The sequence below is a fragment of the Triplophysa dalaica genome, chromosome 15, assembly GCF_015846415.1.
Source record: "Triplophysa dalaica isolate WHDGS20190420 chromosome 15, ASM1584641v1, whole genome shotgun sequence".
NCBI lineage: Eukaryota > Metazoa > Chordata > Actinopteri > Cypriniformes > Nemacheilidae > Triplophysa > Triplophysa dalaica.
In genome coordinates, this window is record NC_079556.1 from 16,424,778 (window position 1) to 16,444,241 (window position 19,464).

At 36.6% G+C, this 19,464-nt stretch overlaps 1 protein-coding gene across 13 annotated transcripts in view; it reads left to right on the forward strand.

The window, feature by feature from the left end:
- The first annotated feature begins 2,646 nt into the window (after nucleotides 1-2,646).
- smoc1 (SPARC related modular calcium binding 1) overlaps nucleotides 2,647-19,464 on the forward strand; it is a 51,066-nt gene continuing 34,248 nt past the window's right edge. For 9 of the 13 annotated variants that reach the window (XM_056768474.1, XM_056768476.1, XM_056768472.1 and 6 more), the window contains exons 1-5: nucleotides 2,648-3,004; nucleotides 12,980-13,145; nucleotides 13,469-13,552; nucleotides 17,547-17,659; nucleotides 18,519-18,618. In XM_056768474.1, coding sequence (XP_056624452.1) covers nucleotides 2,897-3,004; nucleotides 12,980-13,145; nucleotides 13,469-13,552; nucleotides 17,547-17,659; nucleotides 18,519-18,618 — 571 coding nt within the window. In that variant the 5' untranslated portion in view covers nucleotides 2,648-2,896. Of the gene's footprint in view, nucleotides 3,005-12,979; nucleotides 13,146-13,468; nucleotides 13,553-17,546; nucleotides 17,660-18,518; nucleotides 18,619-19,464 lie in introns of all 13 variants that reach the window. The other 4 variants (XM_056768471.1, XM_056768480.1, XM_056768481.1 and 1 more) reach the window with 4 other exon arrangements.

Sequence of the window (19,464 nt, forward strand, 5' to 3'; positions counted from 1 at the left end):
GTTGGGTCAAAAAACGACGAACCCAACCATGAGGTTAAAATAACCCCGGAAATTTTCATATTTGACCCCACAATGGATTGAAACAGCCCAGCAGTTTGGGTTTAAACAACCCAACATAGGCTCATGGGTTGAAAATAACCCAGCATTTTTAGACTGAATCATAAGAATAGACACAGACACTCGAATAGCAAAGTAAATAAATATTTAAGAAAAGATTACATATTTTTCTCTCCAAAACATTTATAAGATTAGTTGCAGACATATTTTTTTTTGCATCATGCCATCTCCTTAAACAAACCCTTGTTATCTGTCTCCAAACAGGTTTTAGAAAAGAGCTCAACAATGCTTCAAACTGACAACAAAATCTGGAAGAAGTTTATTTTGGAACAGAATAAATTGTATACTGTAGCTCTCACTCAACTAACTTTAGGTCATTTTTTTACTAGACAACAATGGAGACTTGCATGAAACATAAATAAAATTCAACAGACTCTGAGCAACAGGGTTTGTCTCTGGCCAGACATTATCTGGAAATACACTTACACATTTACTCTGAAGAGAATGTTACACACTTTATTACACACATTTCACATATTAATTAAACGTCTGGTTAGAAAATGTGCAGAAGATGGCAATTTCTGTCGAGGCCAAGTAAAGAACCGGCCTTGGGACATTAATCTCAGTACTGAAGTTGAACATTCCACTTTTCTAAAAGCTGTTGAAACCACAATAAAGCTCAGTCCAGATGTCTAATTACAAAACCTGTAAATGGGTTTAACAGCAGTAAGAGCCACACAATTTAAAGTACAAAGGTATTAAGGACACTTAACATGAAGTGGGCCTGTCATGGTTATCTAAGACATCATAATAATACATGGGTGGGGGAGTAGACCTCTCTTCTGTACTGATGTGTTGATTAACGCCATGAAATGTGCAAAGCCTGGCAATAATTGTGTTTTGAGTCGGCAGGGTGTCCGTTGGTCTGGGCTGGTTTGTCTTGTCTACAGACACCTGCTAATTTTCTGTTGGCTTTGCTTGCTATAAACAGACAATGAAACGCTATTGAGGATCTGTCGAAGGGTCGGTGTGATAATTGGGCAGCACAACCCTTTTCAGCTTGTTTGCCCCCTATCTCTCTGGCCCTTGTCAAACATTTGTTTCAAGTCCAGCCAAATGACAACAGCCATCTATGTTGGTCACATTTCTCCAACAACAAATTTTCACACACCAGAAACAGTCTTTGTTTTGGGCACGGTTAAAGGAGAGGGCAGGAGGAAAGTGGACACAAAGTGAACTCGTTAACATTCCATTAGACACTCCTTTGCCTGTCCCCTCCCCCAGAAAAACTTAACACAGTCCCGACCGGGCAAGGACCAGCTGGCACAGCTGGGCCCCCGGGGATAGATCCAACAAAAAATCTGACTACCGATTTAGACACATCCCACATAGCCATATCTGATAGCATTGGAGGCAGTAGAGTCAAAACGGAGTCTTTTAATCTTATACAGAAGAATACAATGACCTGCTTCCTTGAGGTTGTTATTGCTTCACATTTTTTCCTTAAAATTGGATTGTATTGAGTTGGTGAGAGTAAAGTTCCAACCATACTTATACACAGCTGCCTGATCTTAGATTTTGTTGGCCCTCGTTCAGTTCCTGCAGATAAATCTAAATATACCCATTATGAGCCTCATCTCTTAAACATACATCATGAAAAAAATGAGCGATGACGTGCAGCTAATACACATTTCAAATGAATAGAATACAATCACTTTATTGTCACTTAACCATACACAAGTGTGGGCTTTTTTGGGCAGCAGTCATGACAATGATGAGACAAATATCAGTTTATAATAGACACTCATATACAAAACAATATATATGCAATGCTTTTGTATTTTTCTATATCTAGCTATACAAATGCAAAGTGTTTAATATAAATGTATGGTAGACTTACTCTTAAAGTCAACTTTTCCTGAAAATCCACCATGAAGATAGTTCACCCAAAAATTTAAATTATGTCATCAGCCTCTTGTCGTTTCAAACCTTTATTATGACTTTCGTTATGCAGAACACAAATGATGATATTTTGAAGAAATTAGTAACCGAACAGCGCTGCACCCATTCACTTCTATTGTATGGACACATAACAGATAAACATATCTTTTTTGTGTGTTCTGTGGAAGAAAGAAAGTCAAACAGGTTGTAAATGACAAAAGGGTGAGTAAATGATGACAGAATTACAATTTTTGGGAGAACTGTTCCTTTAAAGTCTTAACTACAAATAAACGCTACATAGCTGTATTGTAAAACATCATCAGCTGTTAACTGGGTTACAATAATAAAACTATGGATTTGGCCAAAACGAAATAATCAAGTACACAAATACACATACAAGTCTGTTTTCATACAAAACTGACATACTCCAATAAATACAAAAAGGGAAGCAGGTAATAAAACTGCATAAGAGAGCCTCAAACTAATCCAGAGGGCTCGTAGAGCTTTGTGCGTCATTAGATTTGCCGGTAACCAAACCGATGATCTATCCGCGGACTTTTGCACCCCCACCCCGTTAAATTGTCATTGGACTGTTGAAATGTCAATCTCACCGAATAATCCCGCCTCCTATGGTTTTAAACGCTTCCCAACGTGTACGCCACTATTCAACCTGTAGCTGAAAAAGGACCGTACGTCCCTCGCTGTGGAAAGAGTGTATCACTATCTTGAATGAGTCCTCCTAGGCACTATGAAAACGAAAACTTTTTTACACATGTAAAGGAAACCCCACTAAGGACGAATACATTTGAGAACAAACTTTTGGAATTTCTTGCAAACTTGGGACCCTGCCTGTCATAAAGTTTTATTATACTGTTCTTAAATTTCACGAACAGACAGAATGTACTCCCAAAATCTGGTCCTTTTTGTGCTGTCATATTCCCTCACCTTGCTGCTGATGATGATGTGCGTCTCGCCAGCCTCAGCGCAGAAGTCGAATGGTCCGAGGGTAAGTCCGCGCGTAACTCCGCTCTACACCGCATGACCAGCTGCGCACATTTGCGCATTTTGAAAGCGCACTTTGATAGTTTAGCTGCGTTATTTAAAGTTGTCCGTTCTTATCTTGGTATTAAAACCTTGAAACCATGTTCCTAGTATTGCTAAACCAGGCATCAATTTTGACGTTGTGCAATATCAATGATGCCAACAGTGTTATCAGGTGAAGATCACTGTTTCCATACAATGTCGTAAAATTAAATGAAACTCCGGTAAATTACTTTTCTATCGTTAATATCTTTCCGTGATTGTCATGTTTTGTTTATCCCTCTGTACTAAATTTTTTATATGTTTGTATAGAATGCATCTTTAAGGTGCCATATAGGGTACAGAACAGTGAGGTGCAATCAAAGTTACCACAGTTTATTGCATTGCATCCTAAATATTATTGCAATCCAAGTAATTTTACTCAATAAATTATGAAAAATAAGATAAACATTGAAAGCATAATAACCCACTGGCAATTTCACAGCATCTTTTAGTGATTCAGCTGAATAGTTGGGTTTTGCTTGCTGAGGCACATTGTGCTGCAGGATTGTCAGCGAGACTTGAGTACACCCATTGACCTTTTGTCATAAAGGTCCTTTGCTTCCTGTGCACCCCTCTGAGCCCAGAGAAAAGAAGACCATTGCCTCTCCAATGCAGCATTTCATACGATTTCAACAAAGAGCGTGTGGAGTATTTCTTTCTGCAGCTGAATAAGTTTGCAGACAATGTTGAATAGTACTGCTTTAAGATGTGTTTTAAATTGATCACTCACACAAAAACGTAAGCCTTTGTTTTAGCATCTGTAAGTGTGATGATTTGTGAAAGGGTGATGAGCTGTTCCCTTTTTTTAATTTCACGTGGGCCTTATCAGATTAGTAAGATTAATGACAAATAAATGAGCTCGTACAAACAGCCAAACACTTGCCAAGATGTAAGAAAACCTTTCCCAGAAAAGCTTTCTTTTCTGCCCTCAGGTATTTGAGCAATTCTGATGGTTGTCAAGATAGCAACAATAGAATAAAATGTCCATTCAAAGCATCACTCAGACCGTTGAGATTCACTAAAGATATGGGATTTGGGAAAAAATGAGAGAGATAGTAACTGAGAAATTTGTGAATGCTTTGTCATAGTTGTGTTCGGCTGGTGAGTAAGGTTAATAATCAGTTATCTGTGTGATTCTGTGATCTCGAATACAATATCTCAGAAACACGCGATCTGAAGAATACAATATCAACCTTTAAGGAGTTTAAAAATGTTTCCAGTTATGGAGAAGAAATATCTCTCTTTATAATTTTCAAGTATGAAGTAGTTCATTTATTAACTTGATTAATTTGATGGTTACTTGACACCGGCTGCTAAGAAATACGGGAAAGCAATGAGTTTGGTCCTATTCCAGCTTTTTATCTCATTTTCTTTTACTTGTATTCTTTTACTTTCTCTTACCATTTCAAGCTTTAATCTCTTGTGATATAATCTATTTACCTGTGTTCTATTGGCAAGGGTTATGCTGCGTGAAATGTAATAGTATCCACTGGACCATTTTTTATCACCTCCATCTAATAATTACAGGAGGTTAGAAAGGTTGTGTTAAAAAAGCTATTAAAAATCTCAAGTTAAATACTTCAATGGAGTTATACACCCTATAGTGGGTCATTTGTAAAAGCTTATCTCTGTACGTAGTCAGCTCCAAGAACCAAATGCTTCATGAGGATTATGGATGCTGAAAGATATTCTTTTGCCAATAATGAGAATCAAGGTCTTTTTTGAAAGCCAACTGGGTGACTGCATTTATTAAAAGTATAAAGAATTCAAAGGAAAGAAAATCTGAAAGGAAAAATAGAAGTGTCTCTTGACTCCAGAGATATTTCACATTTCTCTTTCCACATTTAACACAAATTTAGCACACTGTTCCATGGACAGAAATTTAAAGCTGTTCTACCAGGCCAGTTCTGATATCCCACAGATTTGGAAGATAATATTTGTTTAGGATTCAATCCAATTCAATGTACCAACTTGTCAGCAAGCATTGTTTGTGTGTTCTTTAAAAGAACTGGATAAAACTGGAAAGAGAAAGGAACTTTCTCTGTTAATAGTCTAATAAACAAGATTGTAGTGTTACTATGACATCATCTTAGCTTTAAAGCTTTACTCTGATATGTGTCATTACTTCTATGGCTTGAACAGGTGACTATTTTTAGAGCTTAGTATACAATAATGTAAAAATGTGATCTACTTTGAGTCAATCTTAGAAGCTTTTTTGTATTTTAAATAAGAAATACTATCAAACATCTATGTTAACACTAATTCATATTCCTGAATCATTAAACAAGCAATAACCGTGGTAGTCTGACAAGGTCCTTAGGACAGATAATGAGCAAATTAAAAGCATGTCAACACATTTTTCATCATATTTTGCTTTTGCTCTGTATTAAATTAGAGGCTCTAAATGAATAGCATAATACAGACGTACACTATTTCAAATGGCAGAGTAAGACACATCTGAAAAACCTATCATTCAAAAAAGAAATGCTTCAGATGATTGTTTTTGGCCCTAGAGCTAAGAAATTTGACCCTGCAGCAAATGTTCTTTTTAATTGCTTAATAAGATTGCAATTGTTGTACAATGATGAGAATCTGTATAAATCCATACATTGATATTATTTCAACGTACTGTACTATACTTAACATCTGATATTACAGTGTTTTACTGTATCTCTATTACTGTTTAACCCTGCTCTCTGGATATTTATTGTGTGTGGCATTAAAAACATATTTGTTAACTACAGTTATATACCAGAAAGTAACACCATCAGTTTCTTATTGAGGTGCATTAAAGCGTAAACTTGCTCACCCACTCATGACTGCAAATGTTCACATTGCTTGATAACCATGCAGTCTATAGGCTAATGAACTATTATTTAGTTTTGCTCATTGAATTCTTCGTAGTAAATTATTAATTCCTCTTTTATTCAAACAATTTGTTTTTTTTTCTTCATTTTGCTACGATATTATACTGGTGAATAGGAACAGCCACGACTGGTTGTCGTTATTTCTTTAATATAGGCTGACTGTTTCATACGTGGCAGATTTGTGAGCTATTTGCACGTGGAAAAACTTTAACCTCTGACAAGAGTTCTTATATTTTACAGCTTTTTCTCCATTATTTGGGTCCTCTATCATGATCCACACAAGCCCTGCTTAGAACACTTCATTATGTCTTTTCCTTTGAAGTTTGGACTTAATAAAGTGTGAACTTTTTTCAACATGACAAAGCCAAATCTGTTTTCATTCAGTAGCAGAATTAAAAGAGATGATTAGGAATTCCCCAAACATTTACTCATCAGAAATAGCTGTCGTAATGAGCGAATGCTTTCAAGACTGATTCAGTGCTAGCCCAGGTCTGTCAAGTGTTTCATTACACTATTAATAATTCATGTATTGGTCATTTACATATTTGAATCTGACCTTCCACTCTAAATGTTGTGGTTCTGTTCTACGGTCAAGCTGTCTGGCAAATGTAAAACCAATGCAGTGTGAGTGACCGAGAAATTCACTGGGTACTTGAATGGTGGGCAAGGGATGTGAGCCATAAAACATACCTAGTTGAAGGCATCACCACAACCTCATAAAGCTGTGTAAAGAACACAGTGAGATGATTCCATGCCAAGTATGCATTCTCCCAACTCTGCAGATGGGAGCCAAGCTCCCTGCACCCCTCCTCTCTGCTTTTTTTTATTAGAGCAGCGGCCCACATCACACCCAAAACTGCAGGTGTCAGTGAGCTGTGTTTTAATGGCTGAAGGTGATAGATAGAGTGAATTTATGTGCGGGTCACAAATGAAAGTCTTTATGTCTTTATATTTAGTATGAGATCGCAGAGAAATTCAGATCATTGGTCTGAAAAGCCGTTAAGACAGACAAGCACAGAGTATGTGAGCGGTTTAGAATCAGTGTTGTGCAGGATGCAGAGTAGTCTGTAGGAGAAAGTTTTCAGTGCTTCCTCAAGGATCATTCCAGGTTTCTCTCGCTAGTTACCTGAAATCAGAAAATGGAAAACCCAGAGTGGATCTCAATGCAGATTAATCGTTGTTGCTTCACTCCGCTCACATACGCAATTCTACTAGTCCTTAGTTGCTTGGTTAAAGGAAAGCTTAATGCTGTACCCTATTTTTATTGGCAGGCAAGAAATATGAGCTAATTGGCCAATCTTGAGGTGTGAATTACTTGCTCAATGATGTCTATCATTAGCTGCTGCCAAACTACAACTGTGGTGACATGTGATATTGCTTAAATTAATGTGGCTGTTACAAGTCATTAGGAACAAATTGACACAAGCCCGGTGTGTCAAATAGTGAGCAGAACTAATTGGCTTCTGCAGCTTCTAGTCCATGTGTGTATGTCTCAACTAGACTAGTACTTGTTCTGCAACATTCAGTTATCATAAGCAATGTTTAATTTATTTGCAGTAGCATTGTTTTGATTATTTTTCTAAAATAATACAAAGGTGTGTCTTGTTTAGAGGCCATCAACATCTAAAACTTGTGGAAAACTCAGGATGTGGTGCTTTCTCACCATCTCCCATTGCTCACACTCATGAGTTATATTTGGGGAAGACCAAGAGCCGCTTCTCCAGAAATTCGGCCCGTATTAAAATGTGCCCATCTTTGTGCCCTCTGTGCTTGCTTGTGTATCCAGTGTCCAAGCTCAAAATGTGTAAACCAATGAACAAGTGACATTTTTAGTCATAAGACTAAACGTTTTTTAAGTGTTTTAAGTGTAAACAGCCAAGTGACCCTACCCAAATGACCGTTTGGAAACCACTTACTGGGAGAGCTGAGTCGAAAATGTAGTACCAATGGATGTACCGCCCACCATATATGACAAATGTTCCCAACGAGTATTGTTTTTGTCATCTCTGATCCCACCATTTTTCAAAACAAAGTTACGCCACTGCAAGGCAGACACCAGACCTGGCTACGAGCTGGAGGTGACACTGAATAAGAAAGATGGTGAGTGTGAGACAGAGATGGATAGTGAAATAAAGAGCGAAATTTGTGGGTGAGAGAGATAGAAGGAGAAGTAGACAGAACAAGTTGGAAGACAGACTCGGGGCTGTTCTCCTTGTGTGGGCCAATACAGTCAGGCACAGCTGGGATTTGGATAAGGAAGGTTTTCTGATGGGGGAATGTGTTCGGGGTCAGTGCTGAGGCATCTCACTGTGGAGAGATAGCAGCGGCTCTCAGCGTTTAATGATATGGGTTACTCTTAGAAAATACAGCAGATGACCAGCCTTCCAGAGGCTTCAATTACATCCCGATAAAAGTAGTGTCTCTTTATCCTCACCGGACAGCCGGGATTCATCAGCTGAAAATCATGCTATATTGACTATTGAATGGGGATGTTCTCTTCTCTGAATGTTTTGTTGACTACAGAACTTATTGCGCTACTACACTGGACTAACAACATTGCCATTTATTTAGTCTGTGCATGGTTTTGTTTGTTACTACAAGCTCAGGAGAAAATAATCAAAAGCATTTGTTCAACAAGCTGAAGTTAATGGACATCATTGTATAGGTGGACCACATAGAACAAAGTTTACTTTAATGTTCAGTTTAAAAAAACACAGACCTATTGTTTGTAGGTTTGTCTTTAAGATAGTTTATCATTTTTTAATAAACCAGGGATTTGTTGGTGCAGACTACTGTATATAATTAAGTGTTAAAATGGTTAATGGTTAACAATAAAAATGATAGCTAAACAAGAATTTTCCATGATGGTGATTTTAGATGTACTCAGTGTTCAAGGCCTCCTAAGACCTTCTATAGACCAATACCAGACACATTGATACCTAAACCAATACCAATCCCACATGGGAAGCTGGAAATAGTGTACATTTGGAAGATGTTGTCTGTATTATGATGCCAATAGTGGCCTTTTATGACCACCTAAGTTGTGGTTTCCTTTTAGATTTTTTTTGTGGGTGGTCAAACAATCACTGAAGTTCACAGAAAAAGTATTTATTGTTCCGCAGCCAAGTTGTATCTTTAGAAGGACAAAGCAGATGTGCAATTAATCTGCATTTAATTACTTAGTTATGATTTCATTAATGTGACAGGTGTTACTGTATCATTTGTTTCAGAAATCTATATGAAGCATGAACAACAATGTTCTCATATTCTGTGTAATGAAAATTCCATACTTTGATCTACTGTAAAACACTGTTTTAAGACTGAATTTTTTAGCTAAAAAGTACCATTGTGTAATATTTGAGGAAGTATTTAAGAAACTTAAAGATAACTTGCATAATGCTATATAACTACTGTAGTGGGGCATATATATATATATATCGATAGAGGTCATGCCTCCAATCCTAAACCTAACGCCACTGTCGCAAGAACAAATCATATTAAAAATGTACAGTAATATGAATTATGAATTCCTATGAGATTGTGTAGATTGCGGAAATGTATTTGTTACTGGTTTGTTTAGTAGTAGATACGGGGATTTGGAACTCTGGAAATTATTAATGCAAATATGACACAGCTGAAAATCTATTTTATGCACATTTTTAGGTTCACCGGCCTTATAAGATGAAAATCTGCAAATTTCTGTTTGAAACTGAGTTCTAATTTGAAACAGAATTCTCACTTACTTGTCAAACCTTTTTGAGAGGTGCCAGATGTACTCGGCTAGCTAATTGCATAGCAGCCTATCAGAAGTCAGCTTTTGCCCGTTATTTTTTGTTAGTGTTCCTCCTAAAGGTAATGAGTGCTTCACACGTTACAGAGAATAGTTCTGGCATTGCCTGTGAATACCACACACATACGCACACGTGTTACGTCTGCCAAGAACACAAATCCATCTGCGCAAAGAGATTTCTCTTATATCTTTAGCTCTTCCAGAAATGTTCTATTGTGAAGAAGGCTAAACTTAAGAGTAAGAGTATACTCATTCTCCAAATAGAAAGCTAAGAAGAAACATTTGTAGAAAACCTCAAATTGAAAATGGAGAAACATTTCTGGGGTCACTTTTGATCAGAACAATATGCTTGACATATCGTTTAATCAAGTAGGACCATTTCAAATCATTTACACAGAGAGTTTAGAAAACTTTTGTAAGAGAACTGGTGGTTTTTGAGGATTGTTGACTAAATTAATTTCGGGAAGATTTGGCTTGTGTGCTGGTAGAGAAACGTAATAATATTCAATTATCTATAGTGTTTAAGAATAGGACAGACTGTATAACAGTTACTATACACACATATACTAACTCACATCAGTATAAAATACATTTAGTGTAAGGTGATGTATTGGTCCATGTCAGTGAGGTGTGGCGCTAACCTTTTAAAATCTTGTTTGTTACATCTACTACATTATCACTGAGAGATGTTTGTGCCTGTGAGATAACCCAGAGATAGAGGAGTAATAGAGATTAGTGTGTTAGTGGCTTTCTGTGATTCCCAATTTTTTCTCAGATACCATTATCTCCTAGAGCCACAGGAGGGAGATCGTAATAGGGTTGTCATGTCATTGAAAAGTCCTCCTATGTACTGCAAAAGCTCAAATGGTATAAGTGAGATTGTAAGGATAAGTGTTGGCTCAACAGTTCACTAAAAAAAAAACAAACAAACACATTATGTGTCATCATAATTCACCCTGATGTAGTTTCAAACTTGTATTTTGTCCTCACCGAACTAAAGGTTTGAGATTGCATAAACGACCTGGCTGCTCTTTTTCACGAACATCATTATACATGAAAACCAGTTGTGGTCATTAATACACCATCATGTGATAAAGTATATGTACTATGTTTATGCTGAATTTAATGCCATTTTTGGACGATACCATTCAAAAGCCGCTGTGACAAGCTGTTGCGTGGAAGAAATAATTTTTTTAGAAATACACAGATACTGTATATAGGTCAATAATCAGTATAGGTCAATAAATGCAATAAGAGCAGCCAATAGTTTAAAAACAGCCGTCAGGAACGATATATCCTGTCAATCAAAAGAGTACAAATAAATGCCATTAATTTGTGCTTTTCAGAGAAAATTGTAAGAAACATCATCAGTTTGATGTTCAATATTAATAGTCAATATATAAATTAGTAACATTCAGAAAGTTAAGAAATATTGATTTAAATTTCAGAATCTGCATCGGCAAATATCACTCTAAATAATCGGCTATCGGTGGAGGAATTTTCAAATAATATGACAGATTGTTTATATGCACTAACTCTTGATGAAGGTTATATGTCCTTCATCTTATATTAAAGAAATTTAAAGCAAATTTCAGTATAACATAATCAGTTAAGATTTCTTGTAAACAAAATGAATTATAATACTCCTGAGAGGTTCTCACCTTGCTTGTCTGTGGAAGCTGGCCCCTTGCTGCTGCATTCCTTTTCAATATACTGTAAATGTTTATCATCTGACACTAAATGTGCCTAATGTATACTGTATGTATATATGAATAATTATAAATATACTACCTACCTGTACAAGTATATACCCTTTTTAAGCTAAACCATGTGTGAACCTGTTTAAAAGAAAATGTCAGTACAGTTTTAACACAGGTAAAGGTTAAAATCAACAAGTTTGCTGCACGTAGGACATCTTCAGTGTGATCTATTGCTACATTGTCAAATATTAAGCATGGAATGATCATGCCCTTTATTGACAAGAGAACCTGACCACAGTTGTTAAACACACAGTCAAACCTATAAATGCATTACACAATGCTACACAGAAGTCAGTCACATTCTATACTGAAGAAATGAAGAAACAGAAACTAATATTGTCCAAAAGTTTTAGGATTTATGTACTTTTAAAATGACACAGCTTTTCATCAGACAATAACAAAGCATCAGGTCACGTCTGAAGTAACATTTGGTCCCATTTGACTAATAGCCTAACAACTGAGCTTAAGAGACTTAATTCTAAAGTTTGTCATGTGTGTTTAATGAGAAATGTTCAGTTTGTTCAGATGGGTCACATTAAAATGGAAAATGTACCCCGTGTTCCTGCTGTGCTATGAGCTGCACTGCGTGATAGGCCAGCAGCTATCTGCATGTTTATTCTGACATCATGCACCATCATTTCTGGGTCCAAATGCTCTATCAGAAGTCAAAAGCAACCAGCAAGCGATAATTATACTTATGGTGTGAGGGAAAACTATACCAAAAAAACTAGATTGTAACCATTATCCCCAAAAGGAAATCCCAGATAGGCCAATATAGAGTGACCCCTCAACAATCCTGAACTGGTTTCTCTTTTCGTTCTTGTACCACTCATGCTGGCCTTGTGTATGTCAAGGTTTGAGAAAATTGAATGTGAATACTGTTAATACAGTGGTTTAAAGGGAATTGGATATCAGACAAGTATATGATGTGGCGTGGAAACAAAATATTTAGTTGTCTGCTGGGTGATTTTGAATCTTTCAAAAAATATTCTTAAAGATGTACTGTATATCCATTTTGGTTATAAAATGTAAATTTGCGCCAAATTTTATGTAAATGGCTGCAAAAAGTGTTTCATATTGTCTTTTTGGATCAATATTAAATATGTATTTCCACATATCTCTGGCTTGAATAGATCCTTCTCTTTTCTCGCATTTATTCTGTCTTTTTATGTCATTTTAAATATATCTTCTCTAAGGCTGTATTGGATTTGACCTAATTCTCGCAGGCACGTAATTCATTGGAATAGCATGTGCTATTTGGAATAGCATGTGCTCTTTAGATGTTTAATTTAACACCAGCGCATCTTGATTTTTCCTACTATCAAACCTGTGAAACTCATTGGGTTACTCTTTAGATGTTTAATTTATGACACTGTCATTATGGTATAAGTCAGGCTATTCTGTCAAGTGCTTCATGGCTTATTATGTTGACGTGCCTACCTTGCTCATTCAAAATCTACTTTGTATGCACGTGTTTGCAGTGGCTTATAGGGGACAGGGAGAGCCACTGTGCCACTGTCTGCTCCAAGACCCACGGCAAACCTGTGTGTGGTTCAGACGGACGCAGTTATGATACCAGCTGTGACCTGCAGAGGGCGAAATGCAAGGACCGCACTCTTAGCCTTGCCCACAGGGGGAGATGCAAAGGTTAGTAAAACTCAGCCATGTTTGATTGGTTTTAATAACAGGCATCAATTTATATGAGAAAATGTCAAATGAATACTATGAAACGGATAGTTCTGATCATGGATCTTGATTGGTCTTATACAGTTTAACTAAATTGTTGAGAGAAACCCAGAGTAAAAATTAAATATTATTAAGGAAAATCAAGCTTTTTTATGTTATACCTGCTTATGTGGGTAATTCATTGTTAAGTATTAGCATAATGGCACTGGTAAAATGAGATATAGCTACAATTAAAAAATGTGTTGATTTGTATAATTGTCGTCTTGTTATTGTTATAACTTCAGGTAAAAACTCTGTCAGAATAGATCAACCTCCCATCCTCCCCGCACCTACACTTGCTTCAGAGGGCAAAGGGGTGGAATTGAAAGGTATGGTCTACTCTACAGTATACGTTTGTAGAGAGTAAAAACACATACAGAATTCACAAAACACAAAAGCAGGGAACTTTGCACACGTGTGTTCATTTCTGTTCCATGTAAAACTAAATTGCACAAAATACCAAGATAAAATTTTAGAACTGGACTTTTCTTTATGTTTAATTGTTTTGATTGCGAAAAGATTAATTGTGTGGTTGAATGGGAATTGGTTGTTCTTTCAGAGGCATAGCAAGTTTTGATAAGCCATTTCAAGATTTCACTGTAAATGAATTGATGAAGCATGCAAGAAAAATCACCAAAAAGGGTATTAAAGTGATTAAAATAAAAATGCTGTCGTCATTTACTCTATTGTCATTTCATACCAGGAAGACATCTTCCACAGAACACAAAAGAACATACAGTACATTGAAAAATGTTGTTAACATGGACCCCATTCACTTACATTGGTTTTGTGTCTATGCAATAGAAGTGAATAGGGTCCAGTTCTGTTCGCTTACCAACTCTCTTCAAAATATCTTCTTTATGTTCTGCGGAAGAAAGAAACTCATAATAGTTTGAAATGACAAGAGGCTGATGACAGAATTTTTTTTTTTTATAGAACTTTTACTTTCAATAAAGCACATGACAGCTTCTACCTCACACTGTGCACCATTTTTAAGTTAAAAAAGAACCATCACACACATTTCCAATTCCGTTGCTCAAGGGGTTCTGGGCAGTAACTGAAAAAGCATGTAAAGAGCACCAGATTTAGTAAACAATCCAGTCACCTTTATATACAATAAGTATAAGAACAATACTAGTTAGAACACAAAATGATTTGAAACACAAAAATGTGCATATTTTGAACAGGCTGTATTAGTTGGTATTGTAAAGGTGGCTAAACCCAAATCAGTTCAGCAGAACACAATGTGTGTGTGTGTTGGTCTAGAAGAATACAATCCCCAGAGAGAACATCTAAGGAAACACATAATGCCCACTGGTATGCATGTAAGTTTTTGCAGACCATGTTCAAACACTGCTTGAGATGCCAAACCCTCAACCAAAAGACAGATTGACTGGCCTGAAGTCAAGGTCAGTCCGCTTCAGTTTCTCAAAGCGTCGGTTAAAGGTGCCAGGTGATGTTGTTGTCATCTTTGTTTTTAGGAAAAACAGTAATTAGGATCTACTAACAAACTTTCCCTATATTTAAACTTGCTTAGCACTTAATAGAAACCTCTGGCAAATGACTGTGATTTACCAAGAATGACGTTAATATTTATAAAAGGCCAGCTAACCAAATAAGTAAAACAAGGTGTAATGGAAAGTTAGGCTTCTGTGTTTTGACTTGGAAAAAAGGAAAAGGTCAGATTAAGATTTAAAGGGATAGTTCACACACAAACGCATTGCCAGAAATTTCTTCTGCTGGAGACAAAAGAAGATATTTTTAAAGCATGTCTATACTGATGTTTTATCAATTGACCCTTCGCAAAACCCCGCCCCACTTCGTTCCTGTTACTGTGCCAGACAAGCTTTCGGTAACACAATTTGTGCACTGCTTGGATGGGGAAATAGGGAAGAATTTCTGGAAAATGACACATTGATTTCAGACAGAAAGGTCTGCAATTTGCATTCGAGGGATACATTCAGGGTTTGAGATAACTGTAACATTAACTATACCTATATTTGCGTCCACAACAGCAGATGATAATGTTACGTTAATTCTTTATTCTCACAATGCAGTAGGCTGCTAACGTTGCTGTCACACAAATAGATGTATAACTAACATAAATGTGGTGTATTAATCGTTTAAGTATAAGTCCAGTGTAGAAAAGAAAAACGGTCCATCAGTGTATTAATCTTAATCGTGTTTTAAATACAACAAACACAGTACAGCTGTTGATTTACGACTTCTTTGCTGAAAACGTATTTCCTTTAAAATGTCACTGCAAATGCTGCTCTCTGAAGGCTGAAGGTGCGCTCATCATATCATAGGGATGTAAAGCACATCTTGCCGGCTTGCTCACACGTGTAATATGAAAGCAATATATCAATAAGTATTATATCAGTCTAAAACACAACTTCCCGAACGCTTCCAACTGTAATTTGTACATTAATGATTCGAACAATATCGTGTCTCGAATATGTATTGGTACAACTGTAGAATCATTTTTAAAAGTTATAACTTTGTTATCGTTTTAGTGTGAATGTCCATTTAGACGTGGTATCTCTCTGTTTATTATTACAATAATTTAAAAGCTTATTTTTCATATTAATCCCCAAATCTCTACTAGTACGCCAGCGTGTCAGACCGTTTTTTTTGTCGGACAAAATGCCGGTCAGTTACGGGGGTACATAATACGGCGATATGATTCGTCAGATCACCTGTCAATCAAACTGCTTGCGAAGGGTGAATTGGGGTCATTTTTACCACAATCCTTTCTTAGAAAAAAGTGTTTTTGCAGACCTTACAAGAAAGAACTTTTGAATTTGAAATGGATATGTGAATGAATAATGACAGACGTGTGTGGGGAGCGCTTAACCCCTTAAATTAAAGTTTTAGTTTTGATTATTTCATAAATATCTTGCACTGCACTGGTGGACTAACTATAGCCCCGTTTTATTGGGTCCAGATCAGTCACGGTCTTTACAAGCATAGTGGGTGTTTGTAATTTCTGCATTGGCTCAGAGCCATTCTTATGTGTCTGAATGCTGATATTAATATATTTTAAAGTCGGAATGCAAGTCATTCTATAATTATTTTGTGAATTCAATTTAAAAGTGCTGATGTTGCACGCCAGTCAAACCCCGAAGTCCAACTTAGTGTTGTGTATTTGCCTAGAATGACTAAATACTCTTTGTTTATTTATCTACAATGATTTGCTTACATGTTGGAACATGACATCTTCCTAGCCAGCAATGCAATTTGAAAACATAGTTTTGATCTAAACAAGCTGTTTCTAGAAGTTTTCACAATACGACAATTCATCTGGCATGTCTCCCTCACCTATATTTCTTAAAGACCTCTACATTGCCTTGAATGTGAATATTGTTGATGTATTTTCCACTGATACAGGTCATATAGGTCCAGAACAAGGCAAAATAGTATGAGAGCACAATTTAAAAAAACTTCAGATGCGAGGGGAAATTTCTGTGAGTGATTTACTAACATGGCGCACATAAAAAACACAGGTGCAATATCTCATTCCCATAATTACCAACACAATCTAGTATGAACACCGCCAATTACCACGGATTTAAGACCGCTGCAAATACCAATAAAATGACAAGAGCAACTTTAGTAAATCGTGTTGCGTGATTTAATTTAAATACTCTTATCCAATAAAGTTTGTGTATGAAGAGGATACTCCTACATAAGCGATAAGGTCAGTCTCAAAAACAGCTGTGTCCACGCATTTTCAGCGCTAATTTACACTGTGTGTCTTTAGTTAATACCGGCAATCTGGTTTTTTTTACGTCAAAATAGCCATTTGAACTGCAGAAAGCTTTTATTAATTCAGACCCAGAGTGGCCATTCTTCTTTTTACAAAAGCCGATAACCAAATAATACATTTTCCAAATACAGATTTTTATACTATATGTATATATATATATATAATTATTATTTCGGGAGGACTTTAACATTTATTTATCTTATTACTACACACTCTTTTTTGGTTGTGCATGCCAAATAACTGTATTTACCATATTATGCTTTAGAATTATACAATATGAGCAATTGTACTGATGTAGTAGAATATCCAGGTAACTGAAAAAAGACTGATAATAAAAGGTTGGAACTTATTGTGTTAAGATCCCATGGAAGTTCCCAGTAATGATTACAATTACATTTGCTGTATGTTTTAATCCAAAGCAAAAAATTAAACATATGACATTAGCAGTAATGTATCTAATGGATAGTCCATCTATGTACAAAACTAAACATCTTCTCAAACTGAAATGATGTGCATACTTCAAATATGTATGAGTTGTTTTTTATGTCCAACAGAAACAGGCCAATCCAAATGTCGACTGGAAAGGAGCCAGGCTTTGGAGCAGGCTAAGAGGCCACAGGAATCTATTTTTATTCCACAATGCAATGATGATGGAACGTTTGCACAGGTTAGAGTCAGAGTGGGACCACTGAGTTTTATACGTTGAAGCACTATTCACATTACTTACATTAGTGAATCCTACATAGCATTGCTTGGTGGACAAATTACCTATCCAAAATCTTCCCCAGACCTGAATCCAAAAAGCATTACATGCCTGTGTTTCTCATCAGTATGGTCACAGGGAATTTGAATGGAAAGTGTACATTTGTAGACTACAGCCTTTCATTTCACCTGGTTGCTACAGTGGACATCCAGTCAAGGTTTTTGAAGAGGATTAGATTACCCATAAATTGTATTTCTATCATAATTAATTCACACTCATGTCGGTTTAAATTTATGTGACTTTCTTACTTCCATGAGCGCAAGCATTTTAAATACGTATTCTGGTCACTGTTTGTCATGCAATTACAATGAATGGATACTAAATCAAAAAGTTCAAAATGAGCAAACAATCAAAATGCAAACATTTATATAAAGTTTCGTAAAGTGTTATAATGTCTAGTTAAGTTAACTCATGTTTCTGGTTGCAATGTAGCACAATGTAAACAGAATATAGAACACAGTCATGGACTGTTTGATTTTGTCGCTTCTATGAAAGCCTGAGGCCCTATTTATTGCAATTCAACAGAAAACACTGACCAGCACAGTCTTCATAACATAACCGTTTGGAAAAATATAGGTGGTGAGTAAATAATGACACTCACATTCATCCTTTAATGCTTCATCATTTACGAGAGCCATTTTTCACTCCGGATAACTGTAGTCCCTCAGCACAACTGCTGGGGCGTTTCGTGAGGGTCATCCAGGAGATACGAGAACAGTTACAGGAATTTCCTCTCACCTCTATCCGTCTGTATCTCCTCCAGGTCCAATGTCACACACTCACAGGGTACTGCTGGTGCGTGACAACAGATGGCAAGCCAGTCAGCGGTTCTTCTGTCCAGAACAAAACGCCAGTGTGTTCAGGTACTGTATGTTTGCTGATAACATCTGTAGACTGTTTGCTTGGATTATTGCTTTGTGTTTAGGTTGTGCTGAAAAGCAGAACCCCCAAACCTTCAGGCTGTACTCAGGTGCCTTGCTCAAGAAGTTGTGTCTGTAGTTCATCACTTTCAAAGCTATTAGACTTTGTTTGATTCACATTGTGCTCTTTGTTTTGATGGAGTCAACGTGATGTTAAACTCTATCCACTGCTCTGTTTAGTTTACTTCTACTGTGTTTGTGCATGGAGCCGAAAGGTGATGGATTGTGTCCTGAAGGACTTACTCCGACTCTGAAAGTTCATCCATTTTTCTCTACTCTTTGTCTGCTTTACTCTCTTCCTGTCTTTTTCCAGATTCACACTCAATCAATCTTTTATCTTCATCCGTTGGAGTCTCTATGGCTTTTCCCTCTTCTCCATTATTGCTTTTGCTCTTCTCTCTCTTTCTCGTATCACAGTGGTTTTCAGTGGAAGGTTGGAACGAGGGAGCTGTTCTCTCCATGAATGAATGGGAACACTTTGCACTAATAGCCCTGGTTATTCTGTTGGAGATAACAAGACAGTCTCCTGCCAGATTTGGATTACATTTTGATTGGAGCACCTGGTTCTAGTCTTCTAGATTTTTTTCATGTGTCTTGACATTTTATGATTACATGGCATCACTTGCTTACTTAACCTTGATGCTAAATTTCTACAATCTTTCAGTTTATCTGTAGCAAATTGCAGAGACTCCCGTGGAACTTTTGTTTTTGCCTGTTTCAGTATAAATCACTGTCATTTTATTTCTTCATGAATATAAACTATGCATATTTTAGCCTAAAGCTGCTGTA